This window comes from Sipha flava, unplaced genomic scaffold (genome assembly GCF_003268045.1).
Source record: "Sipha flava isolate LNK unplaced genomic scaffold, YSA_version1 167_pilon_pilon, whole genome shotgun sequence".
In the NCBI taxonomy this organism is placed as follows: Eukaryota; Metazoa; Arthropoda; class Insecta; order Hemiptera; family Aphididae; genus Sipha; species Sipha flava.
In genome coordinates, this window is record NW_020271856.1 from 224,259 (window position 1) to 246,433 (window position 22,175).

At 35.1% G+C, this 22,175-nt stretch overlaps 1 protein-coding gene across 2 annotated transcripts in view; it reads left to right on the plus strand.

Annotated features, from left to right (window-relative positions):
• LOC112679757 (zinc finger SWIM domain-containing protein 5-like) overlaps nt 1–22,175 on the plus strand; it is a 58,607-nt gene that overhangs the window by 10,445 nt on the left and 25,987 nt on the right. For both annotated transcript variants that reach the window (XM_025549668.1, XM_025549669.1), the window contains exons 2-3: nt 15,818–15,923; nt 18,091–18,218. In XM_025549668.1, coding sequence (XP_025405453.1) covers nt 15,818–15,923; nt 18,091–18,218 — 234 coding nt within the window. The remainder of the gene's footprint in view (nt 1–15,817; nt 15,924–18,090; nt 18,219–22,175) is intronic.

Genomic DNA, 22,175 nt, shown 5'->3' on the forward strand with positions numbered 1-22,175 from the left:
ATATTTATCAGGAAAAGTATTAGCGAGCCACTTAACATAATTAAAAATATTCAAATTCTCATTGTTAATAAAATGTATATGAAATATATAAACGCATTTCGAGGAGAGAAAACACAGCAGCACTGCTCTTTAATCTGCAGATTGTTGGACGCGTTGTACACTACGGGGCCCTACAATAATGGACTCGGTGCAAAATATAACAGTGATAATAATAATAATATTTTAGTGATTGTCTTAAATACGTGTAGTGGTTTTTTCGTATAATATAATAATATATACACATATACGTATTATGTGAATATATATATATATATATTACGTTTATTAATGTTTCTAGTTAAAATGCAGTGGCGCAAGGTCGTCTCGTTTAAAAGCCACTTTTAATTGGAAACTTCCGGACTTAAATGTAATATTTTAGACGATTGTGTGCTTGTTGTTGTGTATGCTCTTTTGCCCTAAGTAATATTTAAAACGCGTGCGTTTGCTCATTTTTACACGTCCAAAAGGTACGTGGGGTGTGCGATGGACGGATGATATTATCAGCAGCAGCAGCAATGTGTGCGTTCCTAGGATAATTTAGGTGCTACGTGTCGTCAGCGATCGTAAAGTAAAAAAAGCATATTTATGTATACTATGTATACATATATACTTTCTTTTTTCGATTGCGCGTAAAATAATAATATCTACTCTAAATTTTGCACATAATATATTATTATTATTCGCTTTGTGAGCGCACATAAAAAGGAACGAAAAAAAATATATTTATTGATGTATAGTATATACACCGAGACCACGCGCAAAACGACCATTGTCCGATTGTTCTCTAAATCTCAATTACATGTATAATAGTGTAAACGAAAAGAAAAATACACCTCGAAACGGGAATTTGTTTTATTCGTTTGCTTATAAACTATACCCGTGCATTGGAAATCGATAAAAATATATAGGTACGCGACAAAAGTGCTTATAATTCATCTTGGCAGGAATCCGAGTAACACAGTGTAACCACGCGCGCAAAGATTCGTCGACATTCGTTTTTTGGTTTTTAATTTAAAATTTGCGTATTATTAAAATATAATACAAAATTTGGCTTGATTATAATTAGGGCTGGGATTTTAATGCCCTAAAAAATTTTAAAAAATGCTCTTAAAAAAATGCATTTAAATTATATTTATTATAGCTTAAAAATTGGAAAAAATATTTTAAATTATACAAATGTATTTTAATAATATATAATAATAATAATAATAATAATAATGTAAAATATTTTTTTTGTTTATTATACGTTGTTACTTGTTTAGTTTTTTTATGCTTCTGTTTTCTTAATCATTCATTCTAAAATAATAATTTATAAAAAAATTTTAATATTTTAACTTGTTTTTGCTTGTTGTTATTAATACCAACCTGAACAATATCGCTATTGCACTGGATGATGATATGCTGTCTTATATTTTCAAATAAAAATAACCGTCGTTGGTCGGATAATATACTTTTGTGAGTAGATAAACTTCTTTCAATTTCGACTGATGATACTGAAGCATATTTAAAGTGTGAAATATCGTCCGTTGTTATATCTTCTGGTATATTATTTTCATTAGGTTTTTCGCCATTTATAATTTTTTAAATATTTTAAATAAGATAATTTTATAGTATTTTCAACCCTTTATTTTTATTTAAAATATTTTCCATTTTCTTATTTATTGCAATACCAATTTCATTTGGTGCTTTATTTATTAAAACTCTTATATTTTCTAATATTCTTAAAGATTCTGATAAACTTTGTCCACGAGTTTCTAATTTAGTAACTGATTCAGACAATGTACCGAAATGCGCTATTATATAAATAAAATTTCTGTGTAAGCTAGAACCTTTAATTACTGTTTGCACTTTTTTAATAGAAATAGCATCTTCATTGTCCAGTGCATTGACACAACTTGTTTGATAAATTCAAAATCACTATTTTATTTTTTACGTAATAATCACGTTCCCCAACGAGTTATAACTGGTTGCGGCGGTAAAGGTATACCTTTTGCTATTTATCTAAATTTCTCTACGCGGGAAGGTGCTTTCAAAAATATTTTTTTCCCTTTTGAAATTAATTTATCTACTTTCGAAAAATGCCCTCTTATTTCTTCTGCGACTCGATGTAGTGCATGTGCATTATAATTTATAATACATATACATGATACGTATTACGATAGAATGTTCATTCGATTTATGATTGAACGCGCTTTTGTTTATTATTGAAATTACTTCGAACCGATGTCGATCAAATGTTTGCTGGTCTGATATTAATTAAATGTAATGTTTTTCGTTCGCGCTACTCGCACGCGTAAATTAATAATAATGCGTATCTTACGAACGTTTTCATTTGAAATAACATAGTGGTATCTTTGACGGGTTTTTTGCACGGAACGAACCAAACCGACGGTCGTCGCCGACAACTGAACCGAGTGCGCGTTCCATTAAACATTTATGCTGTTTCTTCTGTACACCACGTGCACATTAATCCGCGTAATTTCTTCACCCGGAGAGGAGACAATTTGATATTTTCTCGAAATCGGTAAAGTTCGCGCGCCTAGCCGTGCGTGGTACGTAAACCGATCGAATAAATTCACATTCCATGTTTCACCGTTCCAAAAAATATTTTATAGGTGGTTAACGCAGCGGATGGGTATCGGAAAACATTTCCGACGAGTAAAACGAGATAAATATAACATCTGAATTCGAAAATCTGTGTTATGTAAAGATTTAAAAACTGATTTATTGCAACCGCAGTGAATTGTTATTTACGCTTCGCGCGACGTACGGCTGGCTGTCGTTATCAGAAAGCGACGAAGAAAATAGTATTGTTATACGTGTTTTACAAATGTTGTTTTTATTATTTATTTTTTGGCGTTTTAATTTTTCCTTTCGTATTTAACCTGATTTTTTCTAGCATAACACGAAGAAAAAACGACGACGTCTTCGACGTCTAAATCTAAATTGTTGCTTTCCGCGAAACAACAATAAAAAATACCACAAACCAACAAACCGTACGCTGTGTAACGTAATGCTCCTCCGTTCGAGTGGATGTCGTATTTTTTTCACTCGTCTCTGTCACATCATAATAATATTTCGGCCCTCGACCAATTGTCGGAAAAATTATTATTAATAAAAAACGCATCGCGCGCACCACTCCACTCCACTCTCTCGCACGCACGCACCCCTACCTATTGGGTTTAATTCGTATGATAATTGGAACGTTATAAAAAAAAAAAAAAACGAGATGGTCGTGTGTACATCCGTTTCCGGAAAGAAAAATCGCACCGTGGCAGCAAGCAAAAATCCGTTACGCAGATACACACTCGCTTGCACGTATTCATATAAATACATTAACCGGAACTTGTAGCCAGCCGTCGTTCGGCGTAGTATGGGCTCGGCGCGGGACCGGTTCTTTTTGTTTAATAATAATTTTATACATATTTAAAGAAAGACACATACACACACAGACTCGTATACATGTCATTAACATAAAACCAGACCATTATAAACGACGACGACGGCTGTGTTTGTGCGCGTATATTATTATAATGGAAACTTCTATGTATATAATAACAAGTACTTACAATATATTACTAAAAGGATATGTATACGCGCGCACAACGATCAGCCAGCCAGCAGTCTCTACGGCTACACCGCGTTGCCACGTCTTAGGAGAACTTGTAGCCGTCGTGTTTCCTTTAGGTATTTACGTTGGGGAGGGTGTTGTGAAAACACATTTGTTTCGCAACGTCGTCGTGATATTGCCATTATGTATTTGTGTGCACGTCCGTACGTTTGCGTACACAAAGTGATTCATTAAAAATCGATTTTCCTTTGTTCCAGAATATAGTCCTGTGCGGTAATGGTCTGTTGTATTTTTAAATCCAATATGTTATAAAATAATAATGTAATACACTGATGGACTTACCGAGCGGTAATAAGAGAACGCGTGGAGGGGGGATAAATGGAGTAGCGTTGGTGGAATCAAAATTGTGTAATTTCGTATTTTATTAATGATAAAAAATTTATAATTTGCTTTGAACTGTTTAATGCTCCGGATTAGAATATACTTAAAATGCCAATGAAATTACGTTTAAACGTTCAATTGAAAACGTATAACGCCCACTGCTGTCGACAAGTATCATCCGTGTGTAGTCTTCATGTTAAGCGACTTAACCGCATTTCGATTGAATTGGTTTTTAAAAGTTTCTATGTTTTTTATACAAACGTAAAACGATCGGTCTGCGTAAAAACGCAATTACATTAAGACAAGATTTAAAATATTTTTATTAGCATTTTTTCAAAACTGGTTTCGCCTTATGTGTTTCGGTTACATTCCTGCTTTTCATAACCTATATGTTCCTAACATTTAGCTATTGTCAATTTATTCAAGTTATTATAAAAATTATTTATGTAGTTTTGTGGAACACATTAAATTTTATCGTTTCTGTAACTAAAAAAATAGTACGTTATATTAATATTTTATGGTTTTTATTGTTTTGATTAGAAAAATTTGTTACGTCTGATACAATAACTGTAATATATGATTCAATATTTTAACGAATTACATAATAGGTTGGTACAATGGTGTGTGCTTGTGCATAGATGGTTATTTCAATAATTGTATTTTTAATAATATTTTGCCAACACTTTACAGTATGATGATTTATCAAATAATATGGTGGGAATGTGATACAGAAGGTATTATTTTATACAATAATTTATAAAATTATATACTTATGAAGTTTTCACATTTTTCATAAGTTGAAATAATACATACGTACGGCTATAGCGGTTCTTGACTACTTGAATGTTGTGTAAGATTTTAAAACAACTTAACCCGACAGAATAAACATGATAAATCATATATTGCTAGTTATTTTTATTAGTAAAATTTTATCGTATTACTTTATTTATCCTATGCTATAATTATAATTTTATCTATATTTGCGTTATTATTTAATTAATACATAATAAATTGAGTGGTTGGTTGATCAGCGGAACTATTCAAAACTATAATCTTACAGCGTATTTTGACTGTGCACTGTTAAAACACCATTTATATTGTGTAGATTAACTGTAGGTAAATTTAAATCATTAATACATTTAATTTATGCTTCAAGAATAATTTATATCTATTTACTCATACATTTTTTTTATAAAAATGTAATTTATAAAGTTAGCTCAATTGAATAGTGCTTTTTAAACGATGATGCTATATCTACTTTTGTGTTTAACGGAGTAAAATATTACCTGTTTAGCTCGAAAACAATTATAATCACCTATTATTTATTTTAAAATTAATTTAGAGATTACGTTAAAAATTTATTGAGTAAATAAACTAATATATTTTGTATTAGGTATAATATTAGGCACTATATTTTTCTATTAAAAATTTAGCTATAGAAAATTCAACTTATTATAATTTATGTTTCAGAAGTACTTAAATTTACTGTATAATCAAAAACAATTTTATTTATATTGAATAGGTTCACGTAATTACACCTAACCTCCTGTGTTAAACTAAGATATTCGCAAACGCATATGTATAGGACCTTGGATAAGAACATCTTATTTTAATTAGAATTTAGAGCCGTATATTAACTAATTTATCTAGCTGTTAGTTAATATATTTAGTATATATATATATATATATAGAGAGAGAGAGTGACTAGTGCTTAACATAATAAACTTATAATTCCTGTATGTTGGTTTAACTTTATTGATCTTACAAAATAAACATTTTAATATTCAAGAATATTCTTATCGTGATTTTATTATATTTATTAGTTTAATTAATTTAGTTTAAATGTGAATATAAAATGGTATATATCGTTAAATTACCATGGGCCATTAAAATTGTTTTTATCAATTTTTTCAAAATATACATCTCTTTTTCTAGTCAAAAATAAAATAAATTAAATGTACAATTGATTTTAAATTGTTTTACGGTGTACATAGATTGTTTAAAATTATATTTAAAAATGTATACATTTTTGAATTTAAAATGTTTGTTAACCTTGAAACTAATGTCAGTTGATCTGATAACAAATTAAGTTATCGTTACAAATCAAAAGTATACAGTAAGACAAAATAAAAAAAAAAAAGTGTACAGATTATTAGGGCGTTATAATAAATATAAAATGTATATATTGTATAAAAAATATATTATTTTGTATTTAAATAATATAGTAATTAAAGTATATTTAGTAAAAGTATACCATAATATTTTTAGTAAATTTCCATCAAATAACATTTACTGTTTGATATGAGGGTATTTTATGATATTAATCAACTGTAATTGTAATATTGTTTAAGTTTGTGTTGAGAGTTTAAAATGTTATTTTCTGAATCGACCGAATTTAATTTTCTGAAAATTTAACTTTAAAGTAAATTTGATGTATAATTGTTATAATTTCATAAATAAACTATAATTTTCATATTTGCTTTTCATTGGCCTAAATTCATTTCTCCAACCATTTTTCGTTAAAACTTTTGTAGTGCAATTCTAAAAATCAATTTTTAGCTTCTAGTGTTTTAATTAAAATTGAATTAAAATCAAATTACTCGTTGATATATATTACTTGCCTCGCACATATCGCACACAGGATGTCATTCTAATGGAATTATTTAAATTTAATATCAAAATAATAGTATTAATGTTGAGTTTTAAAGTTTTAATGTTCTATAATTTATGTATGCGCATATCCAATGGCTAATGCCTGATTATTGGAAATTTGATGTATTACTAAAATTCTAACAAAACCACCTAGTATTAATATACATAGTATTCAGTAGTTTGATAAGCATATTTTCGTAAATTATACGTATAATATTGATCAACATTTATGACAGTTTATATTCGGCTTAACCTCAGTTAAATTGCCGTTATTTTCATGTATAGAATTAACACGAGTCGTAATTGCTTATCGTTATTTTATGAATTTATGGAGTTTTCGTACTTTTATTTGTTCACAGATTTTTCGATAGTAATATGGGCTTTCTCGAAAACAATGTTTAATTATTTTGCACAATTATTATATCTGTTGAACGTATTGGCTAATAGAATCTTGCATTTTCTATGATATTCTACGATCCATCGATGTAGTGTTTATTGTCGAGATCAGTTTATTTCCTATAATACATAACACGTCGAATCAATAATAATAGTATTTAATATAGAATGTTGAAAAAAGTTTACCTAAAAATAATATAGTTATTAAAACCGTGTAAATAATATTACATATTTACTAGCGAAAAGTTTTATTCCGCGTAGGGTTTAAATGTTTCTTTTGGAAGGGGAAGGTTTGAATCATTGTTTTGAATTTGATTTCGAGGCGTACGCGGTCACTGGTTTACAAAGACGTCGGAATCGTATCTTTCGTGTTCAGTAGTACGTCATTGTGTCTTGCAGTCGGGCGACGGCTGTTTCCGTGTTACGTGACCGCGAAAACATCGCCGCCTCGCTCGGGTAGTAGCAGTGCATGTACGCTCGTGTACATACTATTAACAACAACTGACATTTCAAGCGGCGGACAGGCGACCAATATTCGGCGCGTGCGTTCAACGACCTCTCGCTCTTCACTCTCTCTCGCTCACCGTTTAGAGGGTTTTTTTTTTCGCCCCCGCCTCGATCCCATCATCGCTGGCCCGTCCCTTTGCGCGCGCGCTCACACGCACATGCACAGCGTAGCGCGACTACGTGTACGCTCGTGGTCGTGTCGTGGTGGTGTCGTCCACGGGGCCGCGCGCTCGGCGGCGGACGTCGTCGTCGACCACCACGACACGGCGACGACGACGACAACGGTGGCGGCGGTGATTCATCCCCTGCACGTACGGCTCTCGGAGGCTCGCGCGCGCGGCTTATACTTACGCACACACGCGGGGCGCGAGGGCGCTCGCCGCGACGCGCATCGATCCGATGCACACGCACACACACGGACGACAACGCACATGTACACACGCGCGCCGCACGCGGCCCGCAAGCGATTTTCATGTAAATTTCCCCGCCCCGCGGCCTAATAGTCATTTCTAATTTATCGCCTCTGCCTACCCCTTTGCCACCCCCACCCACCCACCGTAGCGCGCGATAAAACACCCCATGCGAACACGTCGCCGCTCATCATTGCGCGCGCGCTCATTCTCCTCTCCTACAATAGTGTAGTCCGCGGGGCCACACGTATGTGCGTTCGTTATTATTGTATTATACGTTTTGTGCACAAACGTATAGCGGAGAAAAATAAAAAATAAAAAAATTAAAATAAATAAACAAAAAGCAGAACGTATCGCCGCCCATATTTATGTATATTTTTTTTACCCTCTTCGGCCGACAGCCGCGCACGGGTTTTTGACTCTCTCGTTTTAATAATAATAATAATAGTGTGTAACAATACGACCCCTTATACTCGCCGCCGCTATACGTGCCCCGGCACCGGACCTTAGGCTGTTGTGCTGTACGCTGCTATTATATCAAACCCGTGTGTGCGCGCGTGTAAGTTGTAAATACTTAGTTTATCGATCGGTCGTGGCAGCGGATGATAATAATATTATTTGGACACGTTCGGTACTCACGCACGCACGCACGTCACCGCTTGCTCGACACCATGGCGCGGCCAACGACTCTTAACGACCACCGAAGCCGCCACCTCATTAGCTTCGATCCGTCGCCGTACTAACCGCTGCCGGCTCGTATGTACCTATACGCGCGTATTAGCAAGTGATATTTTTTCTGTTACGCCGTCCCGTGCGATCTGCAAGGGCGGTGGCTGCAGACCGCTCAGGATTCTATCGCGACGAAAATGTACCTGCGTAGAGATAATTAATTTAAAAATCGTTAACCTATATATTGTAACTACTATTAACAGAACTGTACGACAAGGAAGGGACGAGAGATGCCTATGTCCCGAACGGTATTCCTGGGAAGGCGCAAAATGAAAACATTTGCATTTTATGTTAAAAACTGTACATTTTGTAAATATTATTCACAAAAACATCATCGTCTTTTATAGTAATCGAAGAAATTGTTGAAAATAATATCTAATAATCGTAATTATTATGATATTTTGACGGTACTAGTTAATCCCACGTAAACGCTTCTCGAGTTCCACGCAGTTTTAGATTTTTGACATACGTGTAACTTTTCGATTTCCTTTACGCCGTCGCTTGACGAAACTTGAAAAATAGCCTTTGAAGGATTTCGAACCGTGAATTGAATACATTTGGGCTTAAAAACTTGAAAATATATTCTAATATTATTTAGCACTACCATTACGTGACTATTATATCAGCTCCGCGCCTCCACCAAATGAAACATGACTACAGTCAGTATTCGATAAACGATAGCGAATGTCCAATAAAAGAGTTATGTAGTGGAATCCTTATGATATAGCTACACATATCTATGCTATATATGCACTAGATACTCTAAAGTTCCTTTATTAATATTTGTAGCCCTGTTGTGGGACTCCAAATACTCGACAAATCGTCAATTTCGTAAAATATATTACTGTCAAATTAGCAACTCGATGATGTTTTTGAATTAAAATATATTTGTAGTTATTAAATGTATACACCTGAATATTGGACCACCGCATTGAACAATGATAGTCCGAATGACAGTCGGAGATGATATGAATGGACCTGATATTGTTAAGATCTTAAGTTACTAGCACTGAGATGGTAAAATTTCAACTAATATTGTAGATCATTACTGACCGTTGACGTCGTGAGACGACTCTTCTGTTGTATAACAATATATTCTATATTTATGATGATTTAGCTAAAAACGGTTTGTGACTCGCATAAAGGAGCCGTACACTGCAAATTAATTGGTACATATGGTTCATTTAGTTTATATAAATAATTATTTACCAGTTTTATAAGTAGTTTGAAAGACAAATTTTACGAAATTCTTAAAATTATATGTAGGTAGAATCCTTTTGAAGCCTTTTTATCCCTAGTTTAAAATGACTATGATGCCTATCGTTAAATATATTGATTTCAAAAATATTGATTTCAAACTTTTGTACGGATATTAGTGTTTTCGTGGGCTAATGGGTTTTCCTGTTATTGTTTCGGGCGCGCGCGCGCGTGTGTGTGTATGTGTGTATCTACACAGGGAAAACATTTGCCAATAGAAATTATCAGTAAATACTAGTTACCCCGTTTTTCTGTTCATCAACACTTATATCAAGGGGCAACCGTGGTTACGATGTCGCGTTTGACGAATAGCATTTATTGTCGAAGTGTATACCTATTTTGAAATGTACAGGCTCGACCGGGGTTGTCTGTAATCGAAAGAATACCGGTGAAAAACCCGTATTATATTGTTATTAGTCACGTATTTTTTTTTTTTTATATTGTAGTAGTGGAGGTGCGCATTATTGTATTGTAAGAAAATCGACTACTTATAATAATATGTCTGTACGAGTGTATACATTACAGGCGACTGCTTTCTTTTTGGCGTTACTAATGTATCAATTACACTGTCCGGAAATATTTTAAGAACTTTGTGCTGCGCGCACTATCAAAATGAGCATTATTTCGTCTATGTGGTGAATGTACAGAATATAATATAATAAAATAACGCCATAGTACATATTATTATGTTTATTACGTATAATTACGTTTAATACGTATCGTATTTTTAATTCGCTCCCAAATGCGCATTATAGTACCACTGGGTGTTGTCGTACATTGTAGACACTTCAATATTGCTTTTATTATTATTGTTCATATTAACTTTGCTGTCCTTACTTGTAACGATTATGTACTGCTGACACGTACCTGTTAAAATACAATAAAATGTATTGGTTAAAATGAATGAACTCCAAAATACTTGTTTTCCTAAAACGGTAAAAATATTCGATGAATTTATTTTTTTGAAGATGGGTGAATCTTAACGGTACTAAAGCCCTTTCGTGTGACTGATTGTGTTCGAAATAATAATCGATTGCCAACTCGGTGCCCCCCCCCCCCGCACTCTTCGCCAGAAAATCGGCCAAAAATCTTGGTGTACACACGTATATTTGTATGTGTACAACGATATTGGAGTGACGGACGTTGCGCAGTAGTTTGGCAGACATGGATATTATTGGCTTTGCTTGCGACGGTCGTCAAACATTTTTATCATCGGCCGCTGTGTTCAATCTGAAACTACCAAACAAACATGTTCCGCAACGGTTCGTGTAGCCTAACTTCTAATTCTGTAATTCCGATTATTTTTCGTGTACCTAATACATTATACGTACGGTATATTATAATATTCGGCCATTGTGACTGCCGAACAACCGCAATTGCGTTACGACACACGAAAACATGCAATTAGTTCTGCCGGCGATGCATTGTAACAATAACGATAATACGATAATTAACGTTTTTAATTGATAAAAAAAAAAAAATACTATGCTGTATATGGGCTTCTCTTCTTTAAGTTTTGCATGGTTATAATGGCGATCGCGTAATGTGCCTTTCAAGGAAGTCCATTCGTTATCAACTCGAAACACAATATTGCATACTATTGTTATATCGATGTATAGTATATTTATAAAACGATCGGTGGAGGTGTAAAATCCACTCGAGGAGGGCGTAAAGTGATATCCATAGCTCGTTTCGAATCTCCTGCGTGTTCTGCCGCAGCAATGGTCGGCAGATGTGTATTATGTGTACCACGCGTGTGGTGGGCACGACATGTCGCTGTGGAATCCTTCGAAAAGAGTCTCCCGCGATCAAAAGCAAACGGGAAACCGTCGTATATTTAAAGCTTTTTGGCTTCTATTCCAGACATACTTTGTGAATATTTGGCATCGGCCGTTGTTGGCCCGAATATCCGAGGTTTCCGTTTAAAAACGTACATGCGGACCGGCCCGGCTCCGGGCGGCGGCCGCTGCGATGCAGGCACGACGGTACGGGGAGGTGGGTTTGGGTGATTTTGGCCAGAAAACGCTGGCAAGGATTATTATTGAAAAGTGGCCAGAAGGGGGGAGGTTGAGTCGGCGACGGTGGTGGTGGTGGATAGGGTCATATCGTCGTTTGGCAATACGATTTCGAAGTTTGGCAGCTCCAGGAGTGCGCGTTCCCAGATAAGAACTCAACATTTGGCACTCCGCGATGCTGATAGGTGATGATGGTGGCGGTAGGTGTTTTCGGGGAGCACGCGCCACGGTGCGCGTATTATCATGTACTAAATCGCGTATACAGCAGTGGTATTGCGTAGTCGTCGGAGCCAAAGAAAAGCCGCGAGTGTGTGCGGGCGTTTGGCAAAGTCGTTCAGATATGTGCTCAGGCGGTGTCCCTTTCAATGCAGCGATACATACGAATCATACGTATGTACGTTGCTGTGCCGAAGAGTGTGTGATAGAACTCGATTGGGGGGATTCGGATAATATTCTCTTATCGGCCAGCGAGAATTTCACACTCGCATATGTACACGTGGTGACCGCTGAAACATACCCTCGACTGTGGCCCCTTGCATTTCCGCGTGTGTAGGGTATCCTCGTCAGCTGACGACGGTCGTCGTCGTCGACAGGCGGGAGAACGAGGAAAGGGAGAAAAACTCGTGTTTTCCGGAAACGGAAAGAGAGTTGAGAAACATCGTCGATGGCGGCGGCGGCATGGCGCGGAAGAGAACGAAAACAAACCGTCGACTTTTACTACGCTAACCCCGATCCACGTGCCCTCCCCTCTACCGCTTTCGACGGCGTGTTCCCTCCCCCCGTACTCCGTACGCCCGCGCCACCCTTCTCTTCGTTTCGGATCGCATGACCTCGCGCGCCGTAATACGGACAACGTTTCCCCTCCGCCGCCGTCGCCGCCGTTGCCCCCGCCGTATTCACCTTGACACGGTTTTCATTCACTCGTACATATATATACTCTCACAATTTATATATATATATACACATGCAATAGTATATGGTATATACAAGTATATATATATGCCGCCCCTCTTGTGCTGCAACGTGTATTTCGGTCCATTCATCGTGTACGTATGTATGTAACGTCGGTAACGGGTGTAATCTCCGCGGACTTGTGTAGTAGATTAAATGATTTTTTCGTTTTTTATCGGGAACGGTTTTCGGATCGAGTGTTTGGGATCCAGTCGAAATATGTAAAACAATAACTGCGAATCGAACGATCTCGACCGGATATTTCGTTACGCGTAGGTTTTGCGATTACGCACGAACCGTCGCGCGCCCTGCGCACGGATCGGATATTTCGCGGACTCGCCGATCCGCGAGGGTTGACGGGAAAAACGGTATTTTATGCGAACATACGCGCGCGCCGGTAAAACGACAAATAGTCGTGCAGGAGTGTACCTCGGATGCATGTGTGTGTGTGTGTGTGTGTGTGTGTGTGTGTGTGCGCGCGCGCGCCCCCGAACTCGCGCGTGTGTCTGTGCGTACGACTGCGGCCGGAGAGAGTCCCATAAGTGCCTGCTGCTGGCAAGCGTGACGGTAGTGGTGGTGTGTAGTAGTAGTAGTAGTAGTAGTAGTATCGCGCCGCCCCTCGGACTAGAGATCAATACGCACCGAAAACGCGTGTGCACGGTCTGTGTCTTTTTTTTATTATTATTATTATTATTAGTACTATTTTTTTTTTTTATTCGTTATCGCTGCCCTCTCGTCGCGCGCGCGCACACAGACCCATGAACGCAACTGTGTATATTATTTTACATACCCGTTTGGTTACGCGTGTTCGTGATGACGACGACTACCGACGTGGACGTACAGATTTTTCGAGGCTCCAATAGAAAAAAAAAAGAATAAAAGAATCTCGATAGACCCGAATGAACATGTACATATTATAGCATAATTTTTTTTCTCCCTCATTATTTCATTACTTCCACCGTCGTCCATAGATTTTCTATTCTTTTCCGCGTCCATATTATCATTATCGTCGTGCGCCGCCGCTGCTCCTTTCACGGTTCGCGTCGGACTGTCAAGACCGCACATGTGCGCGCGTACACGTAATACGTACCTCAGCGATATGCGACGTTGTCGTTCCGAGTACCGGGTGCACGTAAATAAACGCGCGTACACCGCGTTCGTACGAAAACGCGACGACGGCGGCGGCAGCGTTGGTTCGCCGCGGGTGGAGCGGTGAGCGGTGACGCGGGGTTGTGCAGTAACGGTGAGAGTGATGGGGAGAGGGGCGGTAGACGTGCGGTCGGGCGTACTGGGGAACGATGGCCTTGACACGGCAACACGGCCACTGAACCTGTCTAACCGCCGCCGCGGCCGACACGACAATAATGACGTCACTTTTGTTATTTTTTTTTCGCTACACACATATATATATATATTTCTGTATACAATACGTGTATTTTTATACGTACACGGGCTCTTACGCGTACACTTGCGCACACGTTCGTGTCCGCTTGACGAGATGATTCGTACCGGACGCGCGTCGTCAGTAGTCCGCCGCCGACGCCTCGCGTGTTTTCTGGATGATGCTGCTGCTGCGTTGCCGTTCGCGAGTTATATTGCGGCGGGCGGGCGCACGTCAAGGCCACGGAGACCTTGCGCGTCGTCGTACGCAGTGCACGGTCGCACGTAATCGCGGTGATCGACTCCCTCGGCCGTGTACCCCCAGGTACACACCGGTGGTTAGGGGTTCTCGGGCAGTGGTTCGGCAGGGACTCCCTGAGCTGCTCGCGTGACGTGCGAGGTGTTGGTTCGTCGGGGGCACGCACAAGTACTACCGGGCGGCTCCGGTGACCGGAAAACACGTTTCCGAACTCCTCGTATCAACCCTTAACCGGTTGAAAACCACTGAGCTGGTAAACAGCGTTTGGAACGAGCGCAAGCTTTTCAAAAAAATTTCGGAAAACCTGGAAACTCACTTAACCGGGAACAGCGTTCCAGACCTTATGTGTACGCTCGCGCTTTTAGGGTCGAGCGTGTTGTTGTTTTCTCTTCGGGAACGGCGACGGGCTCATCACCGGGGTAGTGGAAGCTGCCCCCTCCCCACTCGACGGGACATGTTTACACGTGTAGTACACAAATGCTGTGCATTGTTTTCTTTTTGTGTACACAAAAACTTGTAATGTACGAGTACATACGTATTGATCAACAACAATTATAACGCAGTCATTTTTTGTTTGATTTTTTTCAAAACCGTCGGTTATCCGAAATTCCTCGGACCGTGGTTGCGCAATAAGCGGTGTTAATAATGGTAGTACTAGTGTAGTGGTGGTGGCAAAAAAAAATGGTTTTGAAAATCCGTCGCGGTGTCAATCTTTGTATTGTTTTATAATCCAAGTAATAAAGCCGCACCTCGTTTTTATTAAAGCCTTGAAACAAACGTTGAAAATTTAATGTCTTCGGTTCCTTTCTTTTGCTTTTATTACCACCGAGTTTCGAATAATTTACAATGCCGGATCAATAGTCCTCTTGGGTCCCATGCACGTCACAAATCCCCAGACAAATGCATGTAGAAAAAATCGCGTGTGCATAAGACTCGGTATCGCAGTATATATACTATTTATAAATATAATCGTACGGAATATAATAATATATTGTATAGACTCTAAGAGGATTTTCGTTCTGTATAAACGCGTCTATTTTTATTACCGCGCGCTGTCGTTGTAATTATTATTATTATTATTAGTTTTTTCTATACTTGACTCCGTCGAATCGGGTTTTCTCCGTGCGATCCGTTTCTGCCCTACTGGGGGACGTTTTACCGCACACACAATGTATTCTTTTCCTGTACGTATCATACGTATGTAGTATGTAAATTATCGTATAACTGTATTACAGTGTACTATAACAAGTGTGCATTTGTCGTGTTTCAGGATTCCATCTAAGCGGAGTGGTGTGGAATCAGAGACCCGGGTCGCCATCCTACAACCATCCCGACCAGGAGAACAAAAAACACAAAGTGTCAGTCAGCTTCGACCGGTAAGTCATACTTCCACTAAACCAAATGTATACAATACAACCAAATATTTGTTCACTACACGGTATAGAATACAAACGGTCTCGTTACGATTAAAATTTATGATTTATAATTAAAGTCGTACGTAACGCGGCTGTTTGTCCTACTATGGCGTAGTGCCCTTTAGTTGTCTGATAAGTGTGTGTATGTGTGTTTTGTCCACGCCTTTTAAATAAAGTAATGAGATTAATTTTTTATAATTTTTTTATTGAATTAAAGTGACTATTTTATATTATCTCCTTCAAAGTAATTGCCCTGAGAATTCACACAGCGCTGGAGTTGATGTTTCCATTGTTCGTAGCAGTTCTGGAACTCAGTTACTAGAATAGCTTTCAGTTGGTCGGTTAGACATTTTAATATTTTCTAGTGTCCCAAAATGTTGTCCTTTAAGGTGAATTTTTATTCTTGGAAACAGAAAAAAGTCACAAAGACTCAAATCCAAGACTCGTCTCCAGTAATGACACGTTCTAAGAAAGAATGGTCATTTTCAATCTATTCTAAGAAATCGAGATACCTATCCCTCCTGTTGTCCTTTTGGTCTTGTGAAAAAATTTTCGGAACCATTTTTGCCCAGATTTTTCTCATCTCCAAATCAATGGTCAACATTTAATGAACGGTGGTGTGAGAAAATTCCAACTATTCTCCAATTATTCTGACCGTCAATTGACGATCGGGATCGGACAAGATCTCGAACTCTAATGATGTTTTCATCATTTTTTGCAGTTGAAGGTCTTCCACTGCGAAGTTCATCTTCAATCAATTCTCTGCCTTCTGAAAATGCTTTAAACCATCTAAAAACCTGGGTCCTTAAAAGCACACTTTCTCCATTAGCTTGTTGAAGCTTTTGAAAAGTTTCTGTCGCACTGTGACCAAGTTTAAGACAAAATCGGATAGCACATCGTTGCTCAAAATTATCGTCACCCATTATTAAAACGTACTAAAAAAAACTGGTTTACGAATATAATCGCCACAGACCAACACGTGGCACTACGAAGTTCAAACTCGTACTGACGGTTCATTACATGTTTATCAATAAACCTTTTCAATCGGAAAACCATTAGTGCTGCCAGATAACTACGCTATCAGTCTCATTACTTTATTTACACATATTCATATATATTTATTTTACTGCAGTTCGTAATGTATAATATATCTACTCGCAGATCGGTTTGCTGTTTAGAAAATATAATTTGAATTATTGTTACGTTTCTGTACGTATATCCGTTTCATGATTACAGAAAAAAAAACGGATAGGATAAAATTTTTATACGTATATAATATATCCGTCGTATCATGTACATTCGTGTTCTTATTATTATTATGTAATAATGTTCGCGTCATTCAATATAACAACATCCAAATGGGTTTCACGTTGAACATAAATCGACGTTTGAACTGTATTATATGTATAATGTTTTATGTATTGATGGTTGTGTTATTTTTAATTTTTTCAACTAAAAAATAACGCTGTATAAATTATTTTTTTAAGTACATTATTCATGACAACATACCTCTGTATGTTCGTACCTGTTCGTGTACGCATAATTTCATTTATTAAATTGCATTCATTCGTTATATTTGAACACACACTCGCGCATATCTTGCTTCGCTACAATATCATCGTCAGTTGGTTTTTAATTACTCTCGCATAGTTGTAATGGTCGTAATCATTCAGACGTAAATGCAATTTAAAGTGAGCATGTGTGCAGTGATACAGTATGATGGCCGTGACGAACGGTGCACTCGTATTACGCTGATTTACAAATTGTGTGTCATTTTATATTTGCATACATTTAACATGTGTTCATAAAATTATTCGTCCGAGGTACGTACGTTTGTTTAACACAAAATTTATCTGAAAAAAAAAAGAAAAACATTAATTTTTAGAGCGCGTGCGGTATAAAATGTACGTGAAAAAAATTGAAACGTAATCAAATATTTTCAGTTGAAAATACTCTGAAGTATATTTTTAATTTGTACAAAAGGAAAATCGTGTGTAGAAATACAGCACTTCTCGGAGTGGTTTCGAAGCGTTTCTTTGTGTATAGCGATTTTGATAGGCGAATTTTATAACAAACGTTTTGTGTACAAATATTATACATAGTTTTTCTTTTTTTTGTTCGTTTGCAGGTGCAAGATAACGTCGGTAACATGCAGCTGCGACACGAAAGACATATTCTGGTGTCCCCACGTTGTAGCCTTGTCCTTGTACAGGATACGGAACGCGGACAGTGTCAGGCTCAGGGTCCCCATATCAGGTAAAAATATTTTCATAGTTGTATTATTGTTGCGATTATATATCGTTACGCGGAAGTTTATGTTACACACAGAAATGTCCCGTAATGTAAACGAATAGTAACGTTGTTTGATGGAGGAATGAATAAAAACGCACGACACGTTCGATTTTCTGAACAACAACATATACTAAACAATAATATATTATAATAAAAATAATAATAATAATTATTATGATAATAGTGACAATAATTATAATTTTAATAATAATAATAATGATTATTCTAAATAATACTAATATAATAATAATTATAAATAATTGTAAAATGTCTTAATGTCATTGCCTATAGTTGACAGTAACACGTTAAATGTGAAAGTTTTCAAGACAATATATCGAATTATTAGTTTACAATGATTAAAAATACGAACAATACCGAACCCACGTTGTTACTATTGTTTGGATAGGAAAACCGTGCTCTCGTCTAGTTAGAAAATGTTGAGGGTTTACTTGTTTATCATGAACAGTTATACGCGATTCGGATTCATCGAATTCTATCTTTATAAATGGTTATTTTAAAATAGTATTTTTTAAATAGTTGTAATAACAAATACAAATCGTTGTTAAAATTAATAGGTTTAATTATAAAGCATAAGACATTTTAACGATTCCGGAAAACATGCGTTAAAGATGGGCTTAAACTGTTAAACTTTTATGACTGCAGAAAACTTATTTAAAAAGGCTTCGGATTCCGTTTGTACTTAAAACGACAAACTTCAGAAAAATATAATTGAATGCTTCAGCTTGTAAAGATTTGCTGTAAGACATTTATTTCATAGTTTATGAAACTGTAAATAGTTGATCAATTAGATGTAGTCGTATTACGTAGTTTTAAATTTTTTTTTTTTTTTTGATAAAATTAAAATTATATCAATTTATCGCAAATATCATGGCTTTTGTCGTTGACATTATTATAAATGTGCGTAGTATGAATTTCATTTAAGTACGATTTAGTTTATATATGTATATACCTATACGAAACAAGTTGGTTGAACCGGACTAGGTTTTTTAGGACAACAACTTAATAAAAATAGAATAAATAAAACATAATATGTGTTTAACTATAGATTATAATATACCACGTGAGCGTCTTGAAATTAATTTCTCTAGAAATATGCGTTCATTTATAATTTATAATATATTTATCAATAAATGTTAATACCAGTTATCTATGCATGCAATAATAATGTTTCAACATGAAAATTAATTTTTCTTTTTGTTGCTTGCGTGTTTGGCGTTAATACATACATGATTATTTATACATATTGTTCCTGTGTACATATCCATTATTTCACAACCCAATTGATTCACCTTTACAATTTTGTTTTCGACGTGTCTATACACTGTTAATTCGACTAAAAAATATCATTCCAACTCTCTGATGTGTGTGTGCAATGATATAGTTTTTTTCGACTGAGAAAAATTATTCAATTTTTCATTTCGAAACACCGGAGAACAAAAAGAAAAAAAGAAAATAGAGAACCAAAACACTTTTAATTCAGTTATGAAATAAATGTTACGTAATTGTTTTTTACCAATCATTATAGTAAAAAAAAAAAAAATTAAATAAAAAATATAACCACATCAAAACGAGCCTTTTAAATTCTGTTTTTAAGACGTTTCAGTTCGGTGCTCTTTCGTAGCGGCAACGACGGGTTGCGCAAAACTTCTATACATCACCCGTGTAGATATGGCGTAACGCCGTGTATACACACTTGTAAATATTTTTTCTTACCGATATTTTTTTTTATTTTTTTTTTTTTTTTTGGGAGATGTCAATGGTACGTTGGTTTTAACGTCAATGTTTTCCACCATTCTTTTTCGATAGAAAAATAGATTGGTCACGGAACCAAAACGAAACTGGCGAATCCAATATCCTTTTCGAATGGGAACCATCGTTTTGTATTGGAAAAAAAAATGTTATTGTTTTTTTTTTTTTATTATTATTATTATTATTATTTATAGACTTACAATATATTATTATAAACTGTAGGTAAGTACAAAAGTACTTTTAAAACATATTTATTCGGGTGAAATAAATACCTCTGATAGAAAATAGCACCGGTAAATATGTGGTAACCTTAAACATTTAAATAGCTTCAATAAACTAATATATGCACATGTGGTGGGAATAGTGACTGATAAAAATGTAACTATATTTTTCAAACAATTGTAGGTAGTGTACATACAAGTAGTATGTAGTACGATTACAACAATAATATTCTTGTTATGCTGTATTCTATATGTGCAGTAACTGAAAACAAACGCCTGAAACAAAAATAAAAATAGCGTACGTTGTTGCATAAATGTTTGATTATATAAAAGTGGAAATAATTTTACACATGATTTTTTTTATAATTTTACCAATGAAAGCCTAATTTAGGAATGAGCAAGGTTAGATCAATAAGGTGCAGTGTGAAAAATGGGTTTCTTTCTCTGTTATAATAATCATAGTTTCTATTGTTATAATTGTTTGCTATTTCTCTCTTATATCTCACTCGAAATTAAAATTTAATAATAAATTTGTTCCCAACAATTAATATTCGTTATTATTTGCCTACAACGTCACTACAATGCATAAAGTTATAAGTCTTAACAATTGAGTATAAAACAAAATTTAATCATATGATAAATTATAAGTCTCAAATATTTTATAAATTACAAATTAAGCACATAATTATGATTATGGTATTATAACAACTATAAGCAATTTATATAGTAATAGTGAGATAGAAATGTCTGAGGGTTGTTTTTTTTATAAATGATTACAACAATAATTAATAACATTACAGAGAATGTTATAAGCATTCCATGAATTGTCTTGTATTGGTCTTTGGTAGTGTATACATTTTCCTTTCTTAATATAATATTGAATAATGTTTGTACCAGCAAAAAAATTACAACATAAAAGAAGACTATCATAAAATCTCCTAGGTCCTCTTTATTTTGGAGGCCATAGGAAACTTGTCTTTTTGTGTTTAATGAAAAATATTCCATTGATGCCAACATAAAAATCTTTGATATAGTACGTATATCTCAAGCCGTACTAATATTTCTGAACGATATTTAACTGTTGGTTAAATAGTGATGTATGATGTAATTATAAATGTTCATTTTTTATTTTTTTAACCTTTACAAAATGTCAATTATCACATATGAATTTTACCTTCATTAACTGTGGGGTACATCAAAAATCGTTGATATTGCAAATTGTAAATTTTTATTTAGAAACTTTTTAGTATAGTACTAAAAATCGTTATAAATTATAATTTATAAGTAATTTACTGTTATTATTTATAAATTTAATAATGTATAATATTATAGTACAAACTAGTTTGGTGTAAATATTAAAATGTTTGCCTCATAATGAAACATTTGTTATAATATATTGTTTACGGTTTTGTATTTGTATAAGTATTTGTCATTTATTATGCTTGATAACATTCATCAACGTTATATTACACTGAATTAAGAGCATATACAGTAATTGAATAAACTTTATAAACTAAATGAATTGACAATGAAAATGTATTGAGTCATTTTAATTTTGACAAAGTCCACATTATAATTGTTTTTAAATAAGTTGTTTTTCCGAAACAAAATTTGCTATAAATGAAAATTTCTCATTAATTGGATAAATATAAAATATATGAGTATACGTTATGAATTTAATTAAAGTAACATTATAATAACTAAATAATTTTATAAATTTATTTTAACTAAAATTAATCTTAGGTAACTGAATAAAATTTGTAACTTTTAATTATCTCAAACATTTTGTTAAAAAATGTTTAAACAATAAAGAAATAGTAAAAATGTAGTAAAAATATTAATAAATCATATATTTTTTATAATAGTTATAAGTAATTAAAACAAATATTTTTTTCAAATAATACCTTTGTTTTGAAATTTTATTTTTATT